The following is a 12,977-nucleotide window of genomic DNA, read 5'->3' on the forward strand; positions in this document are numbered from 1 at the left end:
ATAGAAAGATTAACGGCCACACTGCTCCTGAAATCTACAATATTTCCCTAGCTGACAAAAATGAATATGACTACGTTATCTTGGAAAACATACTTAATTATTGCTGATAACAATCTTAGGTAATGTGAGCTGCTACTTGTGTAAAAGCCAATACGTATATTTATCACTTCAAGTAAGTAGAATGGGACTGTGTGCATTTGTGCATTCATAACAAATACAATCTTTCAATTACATCAACAATGTGAGACCATTACTGTGGGTTGCAAAATTAGATTAGTGGTCCCTCTGGGAGGCCACACTAGCCTAATGTGAGCTGATAGTTGTGTGGGAGGGAAACAAAAGAATTAAAATTTAAACTATTTCTTCCAAAAGTTCTGATTTTTTTTCATGAGAAAAAACAGCAAGACTCTGGATAGACTCTGAGAATAGAACCTGTTATTGTGACCCCCCCACACACACAAATAAACTCTTAAACTGAGCCACAAATAAGACACTTTATGCAAGGAATTCTTTTATATCTTTCACTGATAGCACAATTGTAACCTTTGTCTTCCATTTTGTGATGCCAGAGCACCCCCCAGATTGTGTAGTTGAACCTGGGTAGTAAAGTCCACATTTTTTATTTTCAGCTTTGTTGTTGTTGTTGTTGTTGTTGTTGTTGTTGTTGTTGTCCTAGAAAGGTGCTAACTAAAGGGGTTTAAGCATCTATGAAACAACTCAATAAAACAAATCACTGGGGAAAAAAGGAGGGAAAATTTTTCTGCAGTTCTAAAAACTAAAATAATATATTTTTAAAATGTGGGTCTGCACATTACAATTACCAACTTGAGAAACCAAGTTAAGTCTTTCATTTGTCTCTTTTTCATATTCATATTCTAAACTGTAGGATATAATTAAGCAGTGTCTGAATTTACTAATCCTTCCTCTATAAAGAAGGTTGTGAAGGTAACCTGCCTTCATTGAGGGCAGAAGGTCTTCAAATTAGATTTAGCTTTTTTTTTTTTTTATCAAACACATGCTTTCTATAATTGCTTCCCTAAATACAATCATTTCACCCTCTTCCAGATTAGGCTAATTAAAGCTCTGTTTATTCTGGAATTAAATATTTCAGAAGTTCCAATGCTAATTAAAGTCTTACCACTTAGTTGCAACCATCCATTCTTTATTCAGAATATGACCATGGATAATTTATTGATTGGCAGGACTGCCTTTAAAGGATTATTCTGATCATCAATTGGCACAATTTCCACATACTCTCCTCCCTCCAAAAATACTGCAAGTATCACAATTCTGGGATACAAAGCACATGTTCAAGCTTGTTGCTTGTAAGAAGTAGGTTGAACAATTCCTCTTCCTTCACCACCACCACCACCACCACCTCCTTATTCCTATTCCCATTCCTACCATCACTACTGGCATAGAATTTTTCAAAAAAAAAAAAATGCTTTCCAAATTCAAACATTGTTCTGATACCATAATAGGTTTCAAGATCAAATGTGTAAAAGCATGAATCCTATTCTTCCCAATTCTATTTTGAAAATGTGCTTTCCAAGCTAAGGAATCTATGGCACATAAAAGATGATAATTTGATGAGTACATTGAGTCACCAATTGGAAGTTTTTTACAACCTTAACTGAGGTTTTTTCCCCCAAATAAAGTTTTGGGCTAACCTTCTGAACCGCTAACCTTTTGTCATTTCAGAGTCTATTACATGTGCATACTAAAGATCATACAGCGCAAGGTAAAATGGAAAACTGTAACTATAAGACCTCTTATCTACCCTACAGAGAAAATCAATCATCATTTAGTAAGTGATTGCTCTATTTATTGCTGCAATCCAAGCACAAGCAAAATGGAGTACTGCCACTCCAAAAGTGTATTAGAAAAGGAGTCATGGCATTTAATCACAAGAGGGGTCCTTGAATACCTTTTATCGTGCAACGGGATAAAAATATCATTTTGTGATGACAGACTCCAATAAATCATGTTCATGTGTTCTCTTCTTCATATTGCTCAAGAAACTATATTCAGAATGTAGATGATTTAGCCTAGATTAAAACTTCTGAATTCATGCTTAGAGTTTATACTTTTGCCTGCTGTTTTCTATATTTTCTATGACAGAGTCGGTCAAATAAGTGAAACAATCTGTGGCCTCAGTACTATTCTTGTGTCTCCCAATGCCCTTCCAGGCCATAACTACCAATCACTGATGGTAATTTTGAAGTGAGAAGTCCATGAAACCTGTAGTCTAAATCTTTAAGTGGATTTCGAACAGCTTGATACAATGTCATATGTGGGCAATTCCATTCTATACCATAAATGGATGTATCTGCATTTCGGAAGTAGCAGAGGTAGAAGACTTGGCTCATACACTATTTGATTGTTGTTTATATAAGAAGGTAAGAGACAAGTATCTTGGTTCATACAAATGACCCATTGGGAACCCTTATTAAAACAACATAACTTATGTGCAGCCAGAATTTGAAAACAACATTTAATACAGCATAGTACTTGAGTAAAATGTTTCAATTGAGATTGGCATATGTGGTACTGATAGGGGTAAATTATAGGGGTGATACTGAAATATAATTTTATCTTATTTCACTTATCCATATATAAAAGTATTATATTTTACTCCAATTTCATTTTAAATTGTTTTTATAGGATTTTATTAATAATTTGTGTTTGGAGCTCTGTATTTTGATATGGCCTATGGCCAGTGGTGGGATTCAAGTAATTTAACAACCGGTTCTCTGCCCTAATGATTTCTTCCAACAACCAGTTTGTCAAACTGCTCAGAAAGTTAACAACTGGTTCTCCCGAAGTGGTGCGAACTGGCTGAATCCCACCTCTGCCTATGGCAGGGATGGGTTCTAAAATTTTTTACTACCGGTTCTGTGGGCGTGGCTTATTTTGTGGGCATGGCTTGGAGGTCATGTGACTGGGTGGGCATGGCTAGATGGTCATGTGACCAGGTGGCCATGGCTATGTGTATAGGGACTACTCAGAGGGCTGAAAAAAGTCATTTCTGACAGGTCCTCACACTTATGACCATCCTCACATTTATGCCCGTGCAGCATTCTTAACAACCATGTCACTCATTTCACAACTGCTTCTCTTCACCATGGTGACAAGATAGGGCAAAAAACATAAAATGTGAGGACAGTCATAAGTTCGAGGATTGGTCAAAAGTGCGAGGACCAGTCAAAAATAACCTTTTCAGCCCTCTGAGTAGTCCATGTGCACTAAAGGACTAACCAGGGAACTGAAAAAAGTGATTTCTGACAGGTCCTCGAACTTTTGACCGGTCTTCACACTTATGACTGGTCATCATTTATGCCCATTGTAGCATTCTTAACAACCATGTCACTCATTTCACAACTGCTTCTCTTCACCATGGTGACAAGATAGGGCAAAAAACATAAAATGTGAGGACAGTTGTAAATTTGAGGACCAGTCAAAAATAACTTTCAGCCCTCTGAATAGTCCATATGCACAAAAGGATTCAATTATTTCTTCAAAGTGCTGATGATTGCACCCTGGCTGGAAGAACTCCAACAGGGGAGTATTTCCTCCCAACAGCAGTGTAAAAAGCTTAAAACAACCCTTCCCCTTTAAGAAAGTCAAGCAAAAAAATAGCCTTCGGAACCAGAAGTGACAGTAAGTCTAGGAGAGGCAGTTTCTGTAATAAAGATTAGGCTAGGAAACAACGCCAAATATTGTAATTAATCCTTACAGGATTAACCCTGTAAAGTGGAAAAAAACAAAAGGAGATTTCTTTTAACAACCGGTTCTCCAAACTGCTTAACTACTTAATTACTTAACTACTTAACAACTGGTTCTACTGAAGAAGAATCCCACCACTGGGTCTACCCATTTATTTTTGCAGGCACCGGTCTACTCATTTGTTTTCTTTTAACACTAATCAGCTGTAGGGCGGCCCTTTGAAGCCCCGCGGCAAGAGTTTAAACAGTTTTTTTCCCTCTAGCCATCAGCTGGGACTCAGGAGGCAGCAATAAATTGGAGGTGGGGCCAAATAAAAGGTAAGAATAACCCAGGGGGGTGGGGGAGGGAGGGGGCCGAGGGGGGCAGAACCGGTTTGGTGACATCATATTGTCACCGCTACCAGCTCGGCCAAACCGGGCCAAACCGGGAGGAACTCACCACTGGCCTATGAGCTAATCAATAATCTAAATGAACTTTAGGTAGGTTTAACACCATAAAATAACACACACACAAAAATACTTTCTTAGAAACTAAAGAAAATCAAAAATGGAAATTGTAATAGCAAGTGCTGAGGCCTTATTCATTTTGCATGATTGCTGTCACTCCCTGTAAATCTCATCAAAAATTAAATTATTTCCTCAGCCTTTGGGATGCCCATCATTTATTTCATTATCAACTATAGTCTACAAGGCAAGGTAAACTTTCTCTATGTAATGTGTTTATCTTGGAATGTTATCTCTATTTTTAAGGGCCAAAATTGGGGACAATGAGGAAGGTACAAGAACACCATCCTCACTCTAACAACTTTATATACGATGCCAACCGTCACTTTTTCTTTCATTTTTGTTCATTCAAGCTAGAAATGATCTTCCATAAATGTTTGGATGAATAAGATTAGAAGCAGGCTCCCCATTACAGATCATTTTCTGAATATGTTAATCCAAATGAACAGAATATCTCTTCAAGCTAAAAGCACAAAGACTAAGATGGATATTGCCAGTGATTGGGTAGGGAGATAACCCTATAGATTAAAGCTTCATAGAATTGGAAGAGGCCACTAAAGGAGTCCAAATATTTGTTCAGTCCAGGAATTCAAATTAAAGCGTCAGTGGCTGCCTAACTTTAGCTTTAACATATCTAATTGGGGGGAAAATGCACCCACTGCTTTTTATAAATGTTCCACTAGCAAACACCTTTCACTTACTGTTAATTTACATCCTGTAACTTAAAATCATTGCTCCATTTCTTAAACAATAGGTCTTTCTTTTTGAGATAACCATTTTACTCTTTGGAAAGCCCTATCTTATTCCCCAATGCTGAGAATGATTGAGGGAAAAAGAAAAAGGGGACAACAGAGAGCAAGGTGGTTGGATGGAGTCACTGAAGCAGTAGGCATGAGCTTAAATGGACTTGAGGGGATGATAGAGGACAGAAAGGCCTGGAGGAACATTGTCAATAGGGTCGCGATGGGTCGGACACGACTTCGCAACTAATAACAACAAATCATATTCCCCAACAATCATTTTTCACGGATCTATCCAGTTTCCTTAGTCTGTCCTTCTAAGACTAAGTTTTCTTAGTTCATTCTTGCTACCCATCTCTTCACTGATCAGTTTATTTATGTCTTTCTTAAAATGTGGTGCACAGAGCTGGACACTGTAGCTGATATGGAATCTGGCCAAAGCAAAATAAAGTAGAAGTACTATTCCCCATGATTCAGAAATCACAGTAAAACTGCATTTGCTTTTTTCCCCAGTAATATTAGACTGTTTCCAACCAATCACTATTCCAAAATCTGCATCACAATTACATGTCATTATCTAATCAAGGCAGCCCTTTCTCTCCCCCCTCAATCCTACACCTGTTCCTTTAAATTTTGTTCCCTAAGTGAAAACACTTTGCATTGGTGTATATTAAATTTTACATGTTTATTTTCAGCTAATTTCTCTAATTTATAAAGCTAGTTTTTCTTTCTATGATCTGTTTAAACCACCCCACCCAGTTTCATATCAACTGCAAATATGATAAGCTACTATTCATCTGGATTATTCATGACAATAGGGTGGCATGGTGACTCAGTGGTTAAGACGTTGGGCTTGTTGGCTGGAAAGCCAGCAGCCCACGTTTGAGTCTCAAGCGCCATATGACAAGGTGAGCTACTGTCTCACCCTAACTCCTGCCAACTTAGCAGTTCAAAAGAATGCAAATGCAAATAGATAATTAGGTATCTCTACAGTGGGAAGGTAACAGTGCTCCATGATGACATGCTGGCCACGTGACCTTGGAAATGTCTTCCAACAGCACTGGCTCATTGGCCTTGAAATGGAGATGAGCACCGCCCCCTATGATCATCAACAATAGCAGAGTTAAACCTGCAGGGACTCCTTTATCTTTATTCATGAAATTGGTGAAAATATGATGAAAGTATAGTTACTTAACTTACCTGATGTTGTTGGAACCACTTCAGTTGTATTTCTAAGTCCAATAAATGAGAACTGATAGAGCCTCCAGGATCTAGTATCTCCTACTTCCACTGAACTGCGTTTCCACATATAGATTATTTCTTCTTTTGGGTAGCCATCTTCAAACCAAGGGAAATTGGGATTACATCAATATATTTTTATGTGCTAGTGCTTCCTTATTTACATGTTAGTACTTTCCTATTTATGTGTGGGTCTCAGTGATACTATAGATGCACTTGTATGACTTTCAGCCATTTTCAACACAATGCTTATTAAATTCATCTAAAACCCAAAGCAACAAGAACTTCAGAAAGAGATTTTACAGTTACAAACCATCATGGAAAAAACATGACTACGTCAAATGTCTGACAGGTTCCACTATATCAAATTGTAAACATTCTTTTTCTTAAGAGGAAACTTCACTAGCTAGTCATCGAGACCGACTTCTGCCACCAATAGCCTCCCACCGGCCAGTCCGCTCCCACAGAGAGGGTCTCCTCAGGATGTCATCAGGCAAGTTATGTCGGCTGGTGACACCCAGGGGGAGGGCCTTCTCTGTGGGAGCCTCTGCCCTGTGGAATGAACTGCCCCTGGAAATGCATAAGATCTCTGACCTCCGTGTATTTTGCTGTGCCCTCAAGACCCTGCTGTTCTGCCAAGCCGGGCTATCAATGTAATGATTTTAAATTAGGTGTTTTAAATTTTGGGGGTTTTAAATTTGAGCCGAAACTATTTAATAATTTTAATTATTTTTAATTGATGTTTGTCTTTGTGCTTTTAATAGGCTGTACACCTATTACAGGTGTCCTGTACGCCCTGAGTCCTCCGGGAGAAGGGCGGTATAGAAATAAAATTATTATTATTATTATTATTATTATTATTATTATTATTATTATTATTATTGTTATTATTGTTATTATTGTTATTATTGTTATTATTATTATTATTATTATTATTATTATTATTATTATTATTTATTATCCCCAATCCCCATAATGGCTTTTTAAAAGTGATGGAATTTATCAGGAACATGTATGCTAATGTTCACGACAATCTGTAAAGATGAATTGCTTTGCTAGATATCTGAGAGAAGCACTATTAAATTAAATAATAACTAAAAACATAAAATGTGCACTTTTCTATGCTTTATTCTGCAGAAAGAGATATTATATGCTCTGGACCCTCCACTGGATTTGGCAGTGAGGATTTCTAGATGCCATTCCCCAGTTAGCTGTGAAGTTTAATGAGTCAGTCTCACTATCCCTGTTCAATTCACTTTGCTGACATACATGACGATAAAATAGGAGGAACCCAATGCTTGCCTAAGACATTTTACTCTTGTACAAAAGGCATATGAAACCTTCAGCATTAATCATGATTTTAAAAAAGCAGATGAGTTTAGAGAATGGAGGGACAATAAACCATTGTCATCTGAGACAATCTCTTCATTCCATTCAGTTCATTTAATGGTAAGGTTTATTTAACCCTGGGCATCATAACCTCACCTATTCCTGAGCTTAGAAGAAGGTTGGGACACAGATGTGATGAATTTATAAGCATGTGAAATCTGAATTGGTAGCTTATTTTTTGGCAGCAATATTTCTCCTTAGTTGGAGTTCAACAGTACTTGGTAGCCTCATATTTATTTAACTATATAGCTATTGTTTGAAAAAAGTCCAGTGATTTATAGACAAATGCCCTAGATTTCTCATAAAAATCAAGAGCAATGTGTTCATCTAAACCAGCGGTTCTCAACCTGGGGGTCATGACCCCTTTGGGGGTCAAACGGTCATTTCACAGGGGTCGCCAAAGCCCTCTCTTGCCCTCCTCCCCACGCCTTCACTCACTCTCACTCTCTGCCTCTGTTGGATCGCCGGCCGTTCGCTTACCCCGCCCACTCCCAATCTATTGCTGCCTCCTGAGTCCCAGCTGTTGGCTAGAGGGAAAAAACTGTTTAAATTCTTGCCGCGGGGCTTCAAAGGGCCGCCCTACAGCTGATCAGTATTAAAATAAAACAAATGAGTAGACCAGTGCCTGAAAAATAGAAAAAACAAAAAAACAGCTTCAGGATAGGTCTTCATATTTGTTTGGGGTTGGTTTTCTTCCCTTTCATCTTTTTTATTGTACAGCAATCTTTCTCCTCAAACCTACCACCTCTCTCTTTTCTATCCTTCTTACTTTCTCTTCCCCCCCTATTCTCCTCCCTACTTCCTCTTCCTTTCTCCTTCTCCTCCTCTCTTCCTCCCTCTCTTACCCTCACTCCTACTCTAATTTCCCTTCCCTTCCTTCATCCCTCTCTGTTGCTGTATCCTTTTATGCATATGGACTACTCAGAGGGCTGAAAAAGTTATTTTTGACTGGTCCTCGCACTTTTGACCAGTCCTCGAACTTATGACTGTCCTCACATTTTACGTTTTTGCCCTATCTTGTCACCATGGTGAAGAGAAGCAGTTGGGAAATGAGTGACATGGTTGTTAAGAATGCTGCACGGGCATAAATGTGAGAATGGTCATAAGTGTGAGGACCAGTCAAAAGTGTTAGGACCTGTCAGAAATGACTTTTTCAGCCCTCTGAGTAGTCCCTATACACATAGCCATGGCCACCCGGTCACATGACCAGCTAGCCACGTCCACCCAGTCACATGACCTCCAAGCCACGCCCACAAAATAAGCCACGCCCACAGAACCGGTAGTAAAAAAATTTAGAACCCACCCCTGGTTGGGCGTCACCACAACATGAGGAACTGTATTAAAGGGTCACGGCATTAGGAAGGTTGAGAACCTCTGATCTAAACAGTAATTTTAGTATTGATTGTTGCTGCACATTGACACAAAAACATACTATGTATTACATTGTCAGCTTTATCTGATTATTCTGATATTAAGCTTTATTATTATTATTATTTACTATTATTATTTTCCTCTTTCTTTCATAAGGATAATCCCATTGTTGACTACTTACAGCTTGAAAATGCCAAGGGACAAGAGTGTTCATCCATTGGAAAATTGTGTAACTGTAGTTGACACTCTGCATCTATTGTCAGTCTGAAAATAAACAAAGGCAGATGTTATTTCTATTTGTACTGTTCTCAGCCTACCAATTCTTACTGTAACTATGACAATAGTCAATATGTGTTCATGCACAATACTTTATCTCTGCTAAAACCCTGAGAAGTGTTCCTTGAGTACATAAAATATGCTTACAGCCTTTGTTCTTCATAGACTATTTCTTCACCTTGGAGCAGAAATTTGTCCCAACTCTATTTTTATATTAGTTTGGGAATGGGTAAGAAGAAGCTTGAAAATCCATAAGCATTTTTGTATGCAGTTCTCTTAATATAATATATCTTAATATATGCAGTTTTTAATAAAAGAAAATGTATGTAACCCACGGTCAAACTGTGGAATCCTTGGTGCCCTCTGAGGTTGGTTGTTTGCTTACAGAGATTTCATTACCTAAATAGGTAACATCATCAGTGCCATATACTTCTTTTTAATTTGTTACACGATACATATATATGTATTATACTATGTATACATTTTATATGACTTTTTGCAAGTAACTGTCCATAGTCTTATACTCTAACCATTTCATTACACAATTTCAGTACAAAGAATTAAACCATGAATGACATTAATTTCTCCCTTATCATTAATTCCTTCCAATGTTCCTTTTAATATACTTTGATTACTATATGATGCACCTATCATCATTCTTGTAGTTCCTTTGTTATTACATAATGGATGCAGGCTTCTATATCTTTACTTGAGGGTAAAGGCTACTTAGCTCAGTGTAATAACTTCCGCGCAGTCACAATTAGGTTTTTACCATGAAATGTTGACCAGCAGGAACATGTCCTGCCTCTCTAGACTCTTTAGGTGTATAAATCATGCTTGTCTTCTCACCTCCATGTGCTTTTGAAACTTACTGTTTAAATTAGCTATCTTTCAGAGCTACCATGGCAAGTGTGATTCTTATATTAGGCTTCCAAGGAAATATCATGGAGCCAATGAGAATTAACTTATTTCTAGACTTAAGAATCAACTGTGAATAGTCTACTGTGCAAAATTGTAAAAGCTATGTTATGCTGTACTCCTGTATTTAGTTCTTGTAGATCTTGAGGGCTGTGAATCTATACAACTCTGCAGATGCACAGGAATTGGCAATATTTGCTATTTGGAACAATTACAACTATTCCCATCCAAAACCTCGGACACTTTGATTTTTTTTTTATCAAGTTATTGTTACTGAGATTGCTTTTTTTGTTCACAGTGCTGCAAGCAGCCCTCAAATAGCTGCAGATCATGTGCTCTTAGTTTCCTGTCAAGCAATGAGAGAAAGGAGATGGGCGCATATCAATACTGCAGAGAAACTCCATTTAAAATGCACATTTTATCCTACTGATAGTTGTTTGCATACTAAGATAAGAGAATTGGGGAGGGGGGGCAGCTAGAGAGGAGGAGATGTTTTCAATTCTTGTCCACTCATATCTTTTCATTACATGGCAGTGCATTGGTTGATGTCATTTTATTCTTCTTAAAATACTTTGGGACCAGTTTGACAGATAGTAAATATCTTATTTCATGCTCTGATTCTTAGGTTCTAACTATTCTATCATTAGTTCTGCTCTAGCAACAAACATGCTCACTTAATTTTGGCTGAAATATTCAAGACATTGGATAGTCAGTATGTATGATGCCTTCTTTGTCCACATGGACACATCCAATAAGTTCTGAGCACTGGAAACAATAGATTAACTATGAAAATACCTGAGGGTGTAGAGAACCCTGCCGTCATTCCAGATCCTGAGCATTCGATTGGGTGTTGTTATCCAGTGTGCATCTGCTTTTTTTGAGTTTCGAAAGAATGTATCAGGAATCCAGATCTTCCCCACCATGTTGCTATTCAACCTCAGAACTTTTATAGTGCTGTTGAATCTTAGTCGTCTATCATACCAGGTTTGGGCAAAAAATATATCAATTGTATATTCCTGCAGTAATAACAGAATGTGTTAAGGGAGAACTGCAAGATCTCAGTACAAAGTCTTTATGAAATTACTTCTCAAAACTTTGATAGCTCTTTTGCTGAAGAGAATTCAGCCACTTCAGCAGAGATCCAGGCTATGCAAGAAGAGTTGTGCAGGTGGAACAGGAAAAATCTATCCCTAAATTGTGTCAGAATAACAGAGTTGGAAGGGACCTTGGAGGTCTTCTGATTCAACCTTTTGCTCAAGCATAAGATCCTATCCAATTCTAGACAAATGGCTGTCCAATCTCTCAGTGATGGAGCATCTACAACTTCTGGAGGCAAGTTATTCCACTGACGAATTGTTCATCCTCCTTAGTTTTAAGGAAATGTCTCCTTAATTTTAGATTGGATCTCTCCTTAATAAGTGTCCATATGTTATTTCTTATCTTGCCTTCAAGTGCTTTGGTTGAGCCCTTCTTCTTTCTGACAGCTCCTTAAATATCAGAAGACTGCAAACATGTCAACCCTAGTCTTTTTCTTTGTCAGACATTCTTAGTTCCTGCAACTGTTCTTCATATTTTTTCCGCTCTCACAGAGCCGGGGTACCTCAGGGTACCGTCAACCAGGCAATGCCATCTGGCGACGCCCAGGGGTAAAGCGTTCTCTGTGGGTGCCCCTACCCTTTGGAATGAACTACCCACCAAGCTCTGGACGGCCCCAGATCTCCGCTCCTTCCATCAAGGCTTGAAGACTTGGCTATTCCAACGAATGGGCTGATGCTGATTCTTGGGTTTTATTATTTACTGATTTTAATTTGGTTTTAATGGGATTTTATTATTTTATTATTGTATGTTTTTAACCTGTGTTCGCCGCCCTGAGTTTTTCGGGAGAAGGGCGGCATATAAATACTGCCAAATAAATAAATAAATAAATAAATAAATAAATAAATAAATAAATAAATAAATAAATAAATATTTTTTAGCCTCCAATCCCCTAACCATCTTTGTTGCTCTGTCTATTCAACTAGAGAGGATACTTTTGCATACTCTTATCTAACTTTACAGAATCAGTCAAATTTCATCTTGCTTTTAGCCAAGTTGATCTCAGGACAGAATCAATTAAAGGACATTTCATTTTCACCAATACCCATATTTCCCACTCTATCCTCAGAACAGAAAACACCTATATTGAGAAACAGGCAAGAAATATAATTTCTACTCATTTCTTTTCTATAAATGTCTAAGGCAGTGGCATGTTAACATATACTATTTATATGTAGTAATGATCTGAATTCACTAATGACAATCTTCAATAAACTCTGACAAAAATCTATGAAGAGCTATTACATACCATATTGATTGCATTCACTGGGCCAATGCTATTGACGTACATATCAGTGTGAATTACTGTTGGTTGCACTGTAACAGAAACAATAAAAGTAAAACTGTAAATTAAACACAATTCCAACAATAATTAATGATGTTAGCCATTCAAATTAACAAAGTAATGAAGCAGCAACACTCCAATGAATGTTTTAAAAAAGCTGTATTACTTCTATTAAAGAAAATATAAACAAAACTGTCAATAAGAAAAGACTTTGCCTTTCAATCAGGACTGATCTTTCTCATCATCCTGAAATCACAACATTGGGAATCTGTTCTAAATAATTAAATTTAACTAAAATTAGATGTAAACCCTTTAGAAATTCAGTGGTTTTGGAATATAAGATTGACAGAAGAAACATTTTTTTCCATGTAAACAATGATATTTATTGATAATAAAAGGTTGGCAATTTGATCATAAAAGTCAATAATTTATAAA

General features: G+C 37.5%; 1 protein-coding gene across 6 annotated transcripts in view; it reads right to left on the bottom strand.

Moving 5' to 3' along the window:
* The window catches only part of GABRG2 (gamma-aminobutyric acid type A receptor subunit gamma2), a 57,245-nt gene extending 44,682 nt beyond the window's left edge, over positions 1 to 12,563 (bottom strand). For 5 of the 6 annotated variants that reach the window (XM_070934251.1, XM_070934250.1, XM_070934249.1 and 2 more), the window contains exons 1-4: positions 12,507 to 12,563; positions 10,958 to 11,178; positions 9,150 to 9,232; positions 6,170 to 6,307 (exon numbers count right to left, since the gene is read on the bottom strand). In XM_070934251.1, the coding sequence (XP_070790352.1) occupies positions 6,170 to 6,307; positions 9,150 to 9,232; positions 10,958 to 11,178; positions 12,507 to 12,548 (484 nt within the window). In that variant the 5' untranslated portion in view covers positions 12,549 to 12,563. The remainder of the gene's footprint in view (positions 1 to 6,169; positions 6,308 to 9,149; positions 9,233 to 10,957; positions 11,179 to 12,506) is intronic. The other variant, XM_070934246.1, reaches the window with a different exon arrangement.
* Between the last annotated feature and the right edge of the window lie 414 nt (positions 12,564 to 12,977).

The sequence above is a fragment of the Pituophis catenifer genome, unplaced genomic scaffold (genome assembly GCF_029215685.1).
Source record: "Pituophis catenifer annectens isolate HBS135680 unplaced genomic scaffold, rPitCat1.0.hap2 SCAF_2, whole genome shotgun sequence".
NCBI lineage: Eukaryota > Metazoa > Chordata > Lepidosauria > Squamata > Colubridae > Pituophis > Pituophis catenifer.